We start from the raw sequence: 13,408 nt of genomic DNA on the forward strand, positions 1-13,408 counted from the left end.
CACATGCAAAGTATCCAGTGACTAAGATGACATCTGGCCCACTGTTATGACTGCGGCAACAGGAACACATGGTCACAGATATAATGGGTTCCATCTCCTAGAAAGTAGTACCTTCTCTAAAATTTCTTACTTGTGCAGTGATATAGCTTAAGAATTAATCAGTTCTCCAGATCTCTTCTTTTTGACTGAGAGTTTGTCATCTGATGTAACCAGACTGGGAGATTTGAGAGGGACATGGCAAGTCCAGGCTTTTTAGCCACTCAGGCTCCTTCTCTTATTGCTTTTGGTTAAATCTTTGGAGAAAGGAAGGGAAAGAGCATTTTTCCAATGCCCTTTGCCAGTGGGCTACCATTTCCCCTCTCATTTCTTACGGTAAAAAGCATGTCTATATCTGGTGCCTCTGCTGGAGGATGATTTGCTCAAGGGCAAAACCAGTAAGATGACAGGGAATAGATAGTAGGGAAGCTAAAATTACAGAAGGAGAATGGACCCCAATACATAGTTGCCACATTTGTTGAATGCTTGCACTATGCCATGCCCTACTCCACGAACTTGGGAGATTTAAGATCTGTGAGGCATCGCCATCAACAATTCTGCAGTCTCTTAGAATAATCTTTATTCAACCACTTAAGCTTAGCAAGTTCAAGTTTGGAAAACAGAGAAAACTTCTATAGTATGGTGGCTTGGTAACCTGAGGCACCTTCCTACCAAGATGGCATTAGAGGGTTTGCTTCACTTCTACCTCATCTTTATTTTGGTCAAGGAGCTGCTGCCACTGGAGTATGAGGCCAAACCCTGGCTACTCCTTTGATACCTGAAATGCCTCATGCACATGAGCCTAGTGTGATTATGGGAACACGTTACCAGTTCTTACTCTTTTTTTTTTTTTTTTTTGGTGATGTCTGATCTTATTTATTTGTTACTCTAAAAACATCTCATTTTTGACTGGACTCAGACTTAGAAGTAGAAGCTCTCAGAGAGGACAGCCTCCATCTCTTGGCAATCTGTTCCTGGCGTTTTTCTTTGGCCTCCTTCATTCTCTTGGCCAAAAGTTTAGCATATTCTGCAGCCTCTTCCTTATTTTTCTTAGTACGCTGTTTCTTCAGAGCAATTCGCCGACGTTTGTGTTGCAGAACACGTGGAGTAACAAGACGCTGAATCTTGGGTGCTTTGGTCCTAGGTTTCTTACCTTCTTTGTTTAGGGGCTTTCTCACAACATACTGGCGGACATCATCTTCTTTAGAGAGATTGAAAAGTTTGCGGATTCTGCTAGCTCTTTTGGGCCCCAGGCGACGAGGCACAGTAGTATCAGTGAGTCCAGGAATATCCTTCTCCCCTTTTTTTACAATGACCAAATTGAGAACGCTCAGATTGGCATCCACAATGCAGCCCCGTACAGATTTGCGCTTTCTTTCTCCAGTCCTCCTTGGTCTGTAACAGGAATGCCCCTTACTCAGTAGCAGGCAGACTCGGCCATGGGTCAAGACACCCTGCTTCATGGGGAAACCCTGTTTGTCGTTCCCACCACCGATTCGGACCACATAACCCTTCCATTCTTCACCCAGAGCGTCAGCAGCAACTTCTGTGGCCATACGCTTCTCATAAAAGGTTCGAAGTTCTCGTTCATCGTCCACGTCAATGAGTTTCTGGCAGCCAGTGGCCGGGAAAGAGATGTTCAGCATCATTCTGAAGCTGCCGACCGCCTCCGAGGCGCCACGAAAAAGAGCCCAGTTCTTACTCTTAAATAAAGAAGAGGATCTATGAATGAAACAAAGCTTTGTGCACAAAAAGGGCTTAATTCGTAATTTTGGTAGCACTATCAAAGGTTAATAATTGTCATCTTACATGGTTCAACCTAAATGTAAAAAATGGTAAATTTCACCTTGAGTTTCAGTGCTGCTTAAATCTAGGTTTCTGTTAAAAGTTTAGATGATTTTATAGTAAAGAGTTCTATGACCTATTGGTGACAATTGACATGAGCCTGGGATAGGTTGTGTTGATGTACTTGATGTCTCTGGTCACTTGAAGACCATCTTAGAAACCAAGGGACACAAGTGGTGCTCTAACAGAAACATCAGTGCAGTTCTGTTTCAGGTCCACAGGGGATCCGGACGTTTTGAGCTGAGAAGTTGCTTGAAACATACGTACTGCAAGGGTTTCTACTGGTTCCAAAGACTAAAGTTGGGAGAGACTCTACAGAAAGCTTTCTGATGCTCATCCTGTCATATGGGCCAGTGGTTTTAGTTTTAAAATCATTAAATCTTGCTTTAAACTACTTTTCTTAGAACATCTCAGCTCTAGGGACCCCAACCTGCAACAACTACCAAGCACCTGAAAAATTACCATCACCTCTTAGAACTTTTTTTTAAAACATCACTGTGAGTCTGTGATTATCTTCAATCGCTTCTGACTACAGCTCAGATAAGACTCAGAGCATTCGTATGTTGGTGAGCATTGATTCTGGTGTTGGAGCAGCTTGGTGATGATTTGTTTAAAAAAAATCAGATCTAGAGACTTAATCATGAATTATTATCTGAAAACTTTCATGTATTTCAAACCTGCTGTAACTTACTTCAACAGCAGAGGAGTTGCTTATGATTCTTCTAGCAGGGCCTTTGTTTTGTGAAAGTTCTAGGAAAGGAGGGCTATTAGCTTTATTTTACTTATTATCTTTGAGAGTGTTGCTCTCATTTTAATTCCAACTTTGTAAGCTCTTTGGCTAGAATGAAGCCTGGGTCTTTTCTCAATGAGCATTTCTAACTCAGGCCAAGTCCATGAGGACACAAGAATTTCCAGAAAAAAATTACCCAGTATTTACTAGAAAAAGGGCAACTCTGTAAGTTGGAACCCATGGAATAATGTTTTCAAAGCCAAATCTATCTTCTTCACAGCCTCCTTGTTTCCTGTGTAAGAAAAAGAAAACGAGGCAAGACTTTTTCTTTTCCTTCTTTTAATTTTGTTCAGCATTAAAGGAGGGAACTTCATAAACATTGATTGTCATTTACAGAAAACATTCAGAAATCATGTGTGCATTATCAGGGAATGCTAACAGTATTCAACTAATAATTTACAGGACATAAAATAAGGACAAAAACCTATTACATTCTAAAGTAATATAAAACTCTGTTTTTAATTGTTAGGGAGTGCTGTTTTATTCTAGCATATTTATAATAAAAAAAACTCAATGCTTACTTCCTAAATGACTCAGGCTGCAGTTTTACTCACGTACACAGAAATTAGGCCTTACATGTTAAACAAGGAGAGAGAGATCAGAAAATTGTAGATTTTAAAACTATATATGTCACTGGGTTTATTTGTAGTTTGCCTTTTGCCTCTATAGGCCAATAATAATACATGTAATAATGTAATTAAGCTCCAGAAAAATCAAAGACTATAGGAGGCATTATTCCTTTAAAAAAGAATAATTATTATGCTTTTTAGAGTGCATACTTTTATTTTACATACGTCTGGCAATGCACCTGGTGCGCGTTGCCAGCAATGACGTGCATGCTAGTAAGAGACACAAGCTGCACATTCAAGGTGCAATAGTGGTCGGTAGGTACAGCTAAGCCCCTAACAGCACATGGTTTCAACGCTGGAGGTTGCAGCGCTGCTCTCCACTTTACACGCGTAAGCTGGAGCTAAGGTAAAAACATTAAATCTCTGAATGTTGGAAGTATATGAAAATCATTTCTCTCAACCCTAAAAGCAAGGAATTATTGTCAGGGATTTCAAAAATACTGGAAAGTCTCATTTAAATCTAAATATCTTTTTTTTAAATTATAAATCGGTCATCATAAAATACTAGCCTTTTAAACTCGTATTTGGGATGCAGGAAAAGCATCAGGTTCATCAGACTTGCTCCTGCCTGTGTTGTTACAGCTCATGACACCTTCAATTTTCCTCCCTCTCAGTCTCTCCCCAACCCTCCCCCAGGTTCTTGACAACATTTATTTGGTAAAGGTCAGTTATGGCTTCAGCGAATGAGTGGTCTGACCTTGGGGTTATTAATACGAAATAAATGTGTACAAAAATATTTTGTTCATCAGAAAGCAGAGTTTGTTTTCCTTAAGCTATTCCATGCAGAAAGGATATGGACTAAGCCATTTGCTACGAGGAAAGAGGACTTAGGCAACATTTTTTTTAAAACTTTCCTTTTTCATGTTGTCTAGTTCAGATAGAGTTTGCAGGTCTTAGGCCAATCTTCAATACAGATTCTTTGGAGCAGATTTAATTGACAGCCCTGTCCCTTTCTCAGCTGTCTTATAAAAAGAAGTGTACACTTAACACCAATGACCAGTCAAGATGCTTAAACTGTTACAACCAGTTTCTGAGAAGTACGTAACACGCAGAAAGGAAGCAAGTACATATTCGCTCTTTGTTGGTTTTTCCCCCTCTAAAAAAATCGTTACAAAGTCTTATGCTTAAACAGAGACATAGAAAAATCAGTGTATTCACTGTCTCTGGTTATTTACAGAAAAAATTACAGAGACAGCATACATTGTATTAGACCTTCCACAAGCATATATTAAAAGTAATTACATTTGAAAAAATATTTTTATTTTTCCTCTACATTTCTACAATACATACTCAGTTTTCTATAGGTGTAGTTTTCATTCCTGTGTGTGTGTGTTAATCAGATGAAGCAGACAGTACTGTGCTTGGAGATGGGATCTGGAGCTTCTCAGACATACCTAGTGTGTGTCTGCATCTGGTCGTGACCCAGGCGGGCAAATGCCCTCCAGCCGCTGCCCAAAGAGCATGGTTTTATAGAAGGATCATGCTGCCCAGCGGGGATGCACATTCCCTGGCTTCCCTCAGCTGGGCTTATTCAATGCCGGTAAACTTGTGCTTTATTTTTGGCCATAAGAACAATCACTGAGCTGCTCTGTCTGATCACTGGAGGTTGTGCTTACAGTCATGCAGGAGGCAAAGATTACTATGGCCGGTTCACTTTGGAGGAATTTCAGCAGCTTGGGAAAAAAGTGCACCAACAGACAACCCCCATCCACTGTAAAGGGGTCCATGGTCCCGCACTTCATAACAATGGAGGACTATGCTATTGTGATTATTGAATGAATTCTTTAGCTACAACCAAGGGAAAAGTAAGAACTCCTAGATAATGAAGCCACACATCTAAAGAAACACACTGAGACTCAAAAGCATAAAAATTGTGCATTGGACTTTCAGAAGAAAAGTGGCAAGAAATCTGACCACCTGGCTCTATGAAGCTGGGAGTTTGGGCAAAACGGATGGAAGTGTCTTTTATAAGCCATCATTAAATTATTTTCATTTTTAGACTGTTTGCCATTTTTAAAGCTGACCTCTTACTATATATTCTAGCAGTGATAGTCAAATATGAAAACGAAATTGAGAATCAGAAGAGCAAGATCTCCTGACCCCTAACCCCCGACTGATATCATCCAGAGTTTTATCTGGACAGACTTGCTCCAGCCAAACAGGCCCCTAGATTGGATTTTGCTTTAAGCCAGGGGTTGCAAATCGTGGACCGCCTTCTGCCCAGAGACATATTTGTTTGGTCTGCACTAAGCTCTGAATCAACTGACATTTACAACTCAAGAGACTGCATAAGATTTAGAAACTTTAGCAATACTTCAGCTTTGCTGACTGTTGGATGCCCCTTTTCATTGGGGCATTTCCTTGCTAGCTGGCCACCGGTCTGCTAGTGGCAAGCTCATTTGCATCAACTCCCTGGCCCTTTTAGACTTTGGAATTTTTAACCTTTGCTTTAAATGAACATGTACCTCTGGTGTCCTGAGACACTCCCCTACTACCAACCCCAAATGGTTGTCAACTCTTGTCTAAAGACCCACGTGGTTTCCCATATCAGGTTGCTGCTTGCACTAGTAGTTGGGAACAGAAAATCAAATACCACTTCACCTAAAGCAGATGGTGAGCCTTTCTTTCTGTTTAGAGGGACTTTATACAAAGTTTGACTACAGATGCACACTTCAAAGTTATTGCTGTTCTCTTGAACGGTGGTTCTGTCTGGGCACAGACATCCTTGCCTGAATTTCCTGTCAATCGTCGTAACCCACTGGAAACTAAAGTTTACAGAGAAAAAAGAATCGTGAAAAAGTTATTTCTTCTAATTTCCAATAGCAGTAGAATTCTTCCTTGCTTCTATAATAAATGGAAACAAAGAACATGGAACAAAACTGACATCATTTGCAGCTGACTGATGTTTTTGAAAAAAGCTGTTAAGTTGCGTCCTTGGGACACAAGAATTGCTTTTGCAGTCAAGTCTGGTACCCATGGGACTGTAGAAAGTGAGCCTGAGTTGACTATCCATGTGCGAGGTTTCCTCCAAGCAGTTGAGCTTGACTGCTATGAAGTTATGTGTTGAACAGGCAGCTATGATAGGAAATGAACTGATGCCCCCCTGGCACCTACTGTTAATATCCAGAGTCTCTTAGATTCTGTCAAAGAAGTCTACCCAAGAGACCACTATATTCTCTGTTTTCACCTACTCAGTGGTCCTTTAGTCCAGAGCCCTGAAGACACTATTAAAACAAGGGAAATCCAGAAAGGTTATGTTTGTCGAATACATCTCCACCCTCAGCTTTCAGTCTTTGGGGATAAAAGAGCTGCAGAAAAAGGAATACAAAGAGGACCTGAGTCATGGAGAGTTGGGGCAGATGTGAGATGTTAAGCCAGATGTGGAATCCCTTATTCTCCTATATTGCCTCCAAAATTTGCCTTTCTTTTTACAGACCACAGGTCACCTCCGTTGTCAGGTTCATCGAATGCTACTGAGATGGCTTGCTCAGGACTTGTATAGGAAGCTTGGGTTCTCTGGGAGATACATATTCCTATAGATGGGGCAGCTGGATCATTTGGCTCTCAGCAGATTTTAGAAAATGAGACTAAATTATTCCTACTCATGAGCAACTTTTCAGCAAGTCCAAATAGTGAAAGTAAATTCAGCTTACAACATGAAGTTACTGCTCGTTGGTCTGAAAGCCTTGTCAGAGAGGTTCTCTTACTGGCATATTTAATTTATGCCATTTACATTTTGTTGTCATTTTCCTGTTTTTTTTTTTTTTCCTTCCTTCTTGGTGTACTTTTTTTTTTCTTCTTTTTTTCTTTTTTAAAAAAACAAAACATCCCTGAGTGAATACAGTGCAACATCTGCATCAAGCAGTGATTGTCATTTACGAAGTTTGAAGTGAAAAGTACAGATCCTGGGTCCTTTCTTCCAGTGCACATTTTATCATGAATGTGTTGCAACCACTCATGAGTCTTCATGGGGCAGGGACAAAGACTGCGTGTGGTAAAGAAAGTTGTTCTTAACTGAAATTTCAAAATACCTCGAGATGCAGCAAGGAGATGTTCAAAGGGCAGCTTTTAAAGGTGCTTTGTTACCACTGAAAACATGACTTGGCTCTCTTTCAAGGGACAGATTTGGCAACTGTGGCGAAAAATGGAAATCTCTTTTCTCAACTGAACGGGGCTGAGTGTGTACTGGTTTCCACTATTTTGTTCTGGTTCAGTTGCTAGCTGTTTCCTGTCCCCTAGCTTCAAAAGGTTCATGCCGTCCCAGTGAAATGCTTGCACTACTGGAAACGACACAAATTCAAATCCAGTACCTCCTGAGGCAAATGTGGGGAACAATCTTTTTCCTATATCACCCATGGGACAGGGGAGGAGAAATTCTCAGCCACTTCATCAATTGAGCCAATTTAAATCCTCTAAGGTAAACTGGAGGAAACAAATGGTTCCCTTTGCAACTGAGCAGGAATTACAGGCTGACAATTGGAAACACTAAGCCAACAGAACAATGAAAACAAAGTTTGACATAAGTTCAAAGCTCAAAGGGAAACACCAAGTAGACACATTAAGCATCGCCTATCACAAGCCAATCATAAAACATACATTGCATTTGGAAACGGTTTGGTTTAATTGAGTGCCTTCCATTACCCTGTTTTCCTAACAATCAGTAAAGTAATCTTTCCATTAGAAGGAAATATGACTCTTGGAATTAATTCTTTATACAAAGAGCTAGCAGGAGTGACATTTACACCAAAAAGAATTGAGTCCCTGTAGCAGCATAATAAGCAGTCTACAGCTGTCTTCTTAGACACTGAAGGTAATTTGGTTCAATGTAGTTAAATTAATTGAATATAACGGTAGTTGAGAAAGAGATTCATTATTTTAAAGCCTTTCTGTTTTTCCCTATTGGTTAGGAATTCATCAATCATGATGTGGGCAAAGACTCTGTTTTCTAAAAGCAAAGACTAACACTACTGTTTGATCATCAGTTTGCAGTTCTGTGGCATCATGGAGATGGCTCTCAACCATCTAACTTCAGGAGAGCATAAGAGATAAAAAAAAAAAAAAAAAATCAAAAGTTTCCACTGATGGAAACTTCACAAAGCAGGTGTGCATTTGTGTGTGTGTGTGTGTTGGACAAGGAGAAAAGGGCAGGTCTTCATGAGTTGATGGCCAGGCTACACTTATAGGAGATCATAATTTTCATTGTCTTATACACTAAGCTCTTCTCTAGCTCCCTTTTAAAAAATCTTATTTTGGATCTAATGAGACCAAAGGCATAAGGCCTCCAGAACACAGGCAGAACAAACTCCCTGGAATTTATGCTTTTCTGGTGATCGCTTTGATTGGTCAGCAAGTGGAGAAGTGAGGAAGTACTGGGAAATCCAAATTGTCTAATCGTGATCTCACCTCTTGCATTCTGTACTTTTAAAAGTTGCTAAAAAAATAATCCCCGGCTAGATGGATGATGCAATTCCAGACGGCACAGGAAATAGTTTTGGCTTTGAGGTGTATTAGCTCTGTAGAATAACCCAGATCTTTTATTCTAATCTAATCTATCAAGGTTTTGCTATATTTTTATAATACAGCATTGTGGAGTTGAAAAAATTAGAGACCCCAGACTAGAAGGACGTAGAAAGTCCTGCCTCCCCCTTTATTGCTGCATTTTCTAACAAACTTATTCAAGAGAATGAACATAAAGAACTACTTCCTTACTTTGTATATTCTCTTTCTTCCTCTTCTTTGAAAAAAAAAAATGGTTAGAGAGAAAAATGTTTACATGAAATGGCATTAGGACCCTGGGCTCTGACCTACTCTTTTCCTCTAATTTTATTAGCAAAAATTGCTGGTGGTCATAATCTACAGACTGTATTTCTCTGTTAAAGATACAATAAGCACCAAAATGAAGGTTCTTTCACAACTTGAAATCCAAAGGAAAAAAAAAAAACTGTTTTATGTGTCCTGGTGGAAATATCTATTGTTTGGTCAAAAAAGCCCTGGACTCCACAATGTTATCTGTGGCCTAATTCTTAAAACAGGAAAATGGCTCCAAATACTTATTTTTTTTTTCCAATATGTACCATCTTGACAAGGCTTTGATGTCATTGATCGAAACAGAGTTTTTATACAGAGGTCATGCATTATATTTATTCCTTTGTAGACATTTCTGAATTGGTACCATTCTGCTATTAACTATAGATGAAAACTCTGGCTGGGAAAACAAAATCCTGATTGTCTAACATAAAGGTAACATATAACACAAGGTAAATAACATAATAGTGCCTGACTGAACCTCCTTTGCTAGTAGGTATGGTATTTTAAGCCACAGTGCATGTGCACGTATAAGTAATAGTCATATATAATATTCTCAGATATTATATACCCATTACATACATGCACAGTGCTTTCCAAGACAGCTACAAATTTATACATGCATCAACTATCTAAAAACATAGAAATCGTTAAGCCTATTAAGTGGAATTTTCTTAAATTATATTTGAACAATCAACAGGAAAAGTAATCATGTAAAGTACTGCTCTGTTCTCGTATATATCTACAATAAAATTCTATAAACAGTTGTCTCCCCAAACATACCTGAATAAAATTAAAAAAAAGATAACACCCAGTGTCCTATATTTGTATATTTATGGTCATTTCAAAAACAAACAAACAAATAAAAGAGCCCCACTCAGGTGCATATTTACATTCTTCAAACTGTAGCGGTGAAAAATAATTGTATTAAGTGCAGGACATTCCTAATGTTGCAGTAGTGACATTTTCCTTAAGTCTTCATGAACACATTGCTTTTGTCTTAATGGTGCTGCATTCCATGACTATGAGACAGTTCGCTCGTCACCTTCACTTGCAGACGGTGGCACAGTCAGGATTAAAGAGCTCCTTGTATAACGGAGGAAAGAGTGTATTCACTATGTCTGGATGCGATTGCTTAAATACCTGCAGTTTCTCCCCGTGCAAGTTGCAAACTGCCGTGATGGTTGGTATCTTGGCTATTAACTGCAGAGTGGAGAGACAGGGAAGGAGACAAAGGGGGAAGCTCATTAGTGCTCTGTCTCCTGAATCAGTGTCCTTCCTGGCCTCAGATGAAGGGAACTGGCTTTGGAAAAAGATGTTCAAAAAGAAAGAAGGCTCACTTTCAGCTTCTCCTTTAGAACAAAACAAAACAAAACACCTCCCTCCCTGACTCTCTAACGAGAAAATAAAGAGAAGGAAAGAAAGCAGGACCAAGCTTCCTAATTCACTGTTCTTATATAAAGTAGGTACGGGAGGTAGTTTAGTTTAATCGTTAGGAGGGGTGCTCTCTCGGCAGGCTGACTGAGTCGGAATCCTGGTTCTAAAATAGCTAAATGGCCGTGTGGCTGTGCCATCCTCTATGTCTCAGTTTTCTCATTTGTAAAATGGGCTTATTCATAGCACGTACTTCATTGCGTTGTTGTGTAAACTGAGTGAGGAAATTTGTATGAAAGTGTTAAGATTACTGTAGGCATGAAATACAATTGTTAGCTAATATTATTATCTATCATTTCCCATAGATTTTTTATGATGTGAATATCAGAATTTTTAGTTTTGGAAGGTGACAGTGTTAGGAAGGTGTAACCTAAATCATATGAGGTGTAATTCACAACGATCTGGACTGCTTTTCTGTCAAGGTCACTAGCTTGCCGGTAGCTCTCTACTCCTTTCCCACCGTAATGAGTAAAATGAAACCTATATTTAATCCAGGGAGAATTTGGGAAGTCACTGGCACTCAGCTTCCTTAAGGAGGTGTGTCAAAAACTCATGGGAGAATATCCACTTATAATTGTTAGGTTTTGATATATAAGTATCATGTAGAATGTAATTTTTTGAGTTTAAATACCCGGAAGACAGTGTTTTAATAATTTAAAATATCCACAGTTTGTTAAATGCTATTAGGTCTTAGGTTCTGAACAATTCTAGCTTTTGACACACATAATTTTGGAACACTTAGAATCCATCATTTAGTGTCAAAATTGCTTAAAACCAAATGTCATTGTGATCAAATTACTGTGGGAATAAGAAATGTTCTTATATAGATAATACTTTTACAAACAATAAGCTTGATAGTTCATACAGCTGACCAAGGGTACACTTGAAAGTGACAATAAAATTAAGTAAAACCCATCTAATCACCAATTAGGCCCACTGTGCTCCCTACCCTATTCAATAATAAGAAACCATTTCAGCCTTTGAAGTAAAGGAGGAAATAGATAGTTACTTTGTGGCTTTTCAAAATCAGAAATTTCCACTCTTTTATTAACTTTCCTTTTAACAACTAATGAATATATAACCACACTATAAGCAGCTTTAAAAATAGCATCAGGATTAGACTTGTTGACATATTCATTAAAGGGATCTAGAACACATAAAGAAGTCTGGGGTTCAGACTTTCTAGTTCCACTGCTATTTAATGATAGGGATAGAAATGAAAACAAAATCATGAAATCTTTATAGAATGGATGTTAAATTTTAGACTGAGAATCAAGACTTTCTCTCCAACATTATGAGGTATTTAAACTGGTAGCAGACACTTCTACTAGACACCAGAATTCACAAAACAGTACTGTTGTTGCTTATAAACTATGGGAGAAGACAGATGAATAAAGTGACCACACAGTCAAAAGCAGACCGAAAAACTGGTGAGTGCCATGGAGGAATGATGCTAGGACAAGTGGTAGATAATAGAATGCTCTGACTGCTTCAAGCAGGCACTTCTGAGAAAGGACCATTTAAGCTGGGCTCTGAAGGGAGAGGGAGAGCTAACTAGACGCTGGGGCTGGGGGTACATAATATGTTCCAGGATCATCGGTGCTATTAGAACTGAAGGAAGTTCATTGTCGCTGGAGCCGTGGGTGAGCATGTTCAAGGATAAAGCTGGGGAGGCTGCTTGGTCAGATTATGCTAGGTCTCATAGTCTCTGCTAAGGTCTTTCGTAGGGTTTTGAGAAAAATTATCAGAATCCCATTCTGAAAGATTCTCTTTGAGTCCAGGGTGGAAAGCCGTGTCTTTTCTATATTTTCATAGGTAAAGGGTGCACAAGTGTCCACTTTAACTAGAGTCCCTTGGGAAATTATTCAAGCTTTCTTAACCAGCTGGTTCACACAGAAGGAGACTGCAACAATTTCGGAACACTTCTTGCACATTACAATTCTCCCTGAAATAGCTACTGAAGGCAGAGAGACTTTGAAAGCTTTCTATAATCATCTGCAGTTGAATTGATGATGTGTGGAGCTCCTAAAACATCCAGATGCAACTCTGTAATGCTTGTCAGTCTTTGGTGGGAACAGAACCATCGGAGTGCTTCCTAAAAATGCAGATTACGGGATCCACTCCTAGGGATTCTGTTTCACGAAATCTAGGTGTGGAGCTCAGATTTCATGTTTGAAACAAATATCCTGAGGATGCTGGTGCACTGGGTCCATAGAACAGACTTTGAGAAACACTGTTTAAGAGGTTCGAATCTCATAAATTTACAACTGTTTTTCAAAGTAAATTCTTAGACGAGTAAATTCTTTATCATATTAGAAATAGTCCCGGTAACGGGGTGTCAAGTTAGCTTCTTTTCAGGAGGCCGATAAAAAAGTTATCATAGGCTTCCCGGGTGGCACAGTGGTTGAGAGTCCGCCTGCTGATGCAGGGGACACGGGTTCGTGCCCCGGTCTGGGAAGATCCCACATGCCGCGGAGCAGCTGGGCCCGTGAGCCATGGCCGCTGAGCCTGCGCATCTGGAGCCTGTGCTCCGCAATGGGAGAGGCCACAACAGTGAGAGGCCCAGTACCGCAAAAAAAAAAAAAAAAAAGTTATCATATCAAGAGAGGGAAGGTTTCATTTGCTTGGTTCTGTTAGTTTGGTGAGAGACAAATAATGAAATTTCCTGAGTTCCCTATGAGACACAAATACTATATAAAGAGAATTAGTCTAGTGATAAAAATATGGGCTTTCAAGCCTGACTGTCTGGGTCTGACTCCCAGACTTGCTATTTACAGCTGTGTGATCTTGGGCAAGTCACTTAACCTCTCAGCTTCCTTATCTGTCATATGTCAATTATGACAGTCCCTATCTCAGAGGGTTGTTGTAA

General features: G+C 39.5%; 2 protein-coding genes across 2 annotated transcripts in view; both read right to left on the reverse strand.

Moving 5' to 3' along the window:
• Positions 1 to 899: 899 nt before the first annotated feature.
• Positions 900 to 1,709, reverse strand: LOC132427292 (small ribosomal subunit protein eS6-like). Its single transcript, XM_060014623.1, has one exon. The coding sequence runs from the start codon at positions 1,683 to 1,685 to the stop codon at positions 936 to 938; it is 750 nt and encodes a 249-aa protein (XP_059870606.1). The 5' UTR covers positions 1,686 to 1,709; the 3' UTR covers positions 900 to 935.
• A 7,845-nt stretch (positions 1,710 to 9,554) lies between these two features.
• The window catches only part of RORB (RAR related orphan receptor B), a 181,578-nt gene continuing 177,724 nt past the window's right edge, over positions 9,555 to 13,408 (reverse strand). Inside the window, exon 10 of the mRNA XM_060014625.1 lies at positions 9,555 to 10,308. Within this exon, the coding sequence (XP_059870608.1) occupies positions 10,153 to 10,308 (156 nt within the window). The 3' untranslated portion in view covers positions 9,555 to 10,152. The remainder of the gene's footprint in view (positions 10,309 to 13,408) is intronic.

Source organism: Delphinus delphis, chromosome 6 (genome assembly GCF_949987515.2).
Source record: "Delphinus delphis chromosome 6, mDelDel1.2, whole genome shotgun sequence".
Taxonomy (NCBI): domain Eukaryota; kingdom Metazoa; phylum Chordata; class Mammalia; order Artiodactyla; family Delphinidae; genus Delphinus; species Delphinus delphis.

Excerpts from the sequence above, each read along its gene's own strand:
- LOC132427292 (XM_060014623.1), bottom strand. The coding sequence starts at position 1,685 with ATGATGCTGAACATCTCTTTCCCGGCCACTGGCTGCCAGAAACTCATT.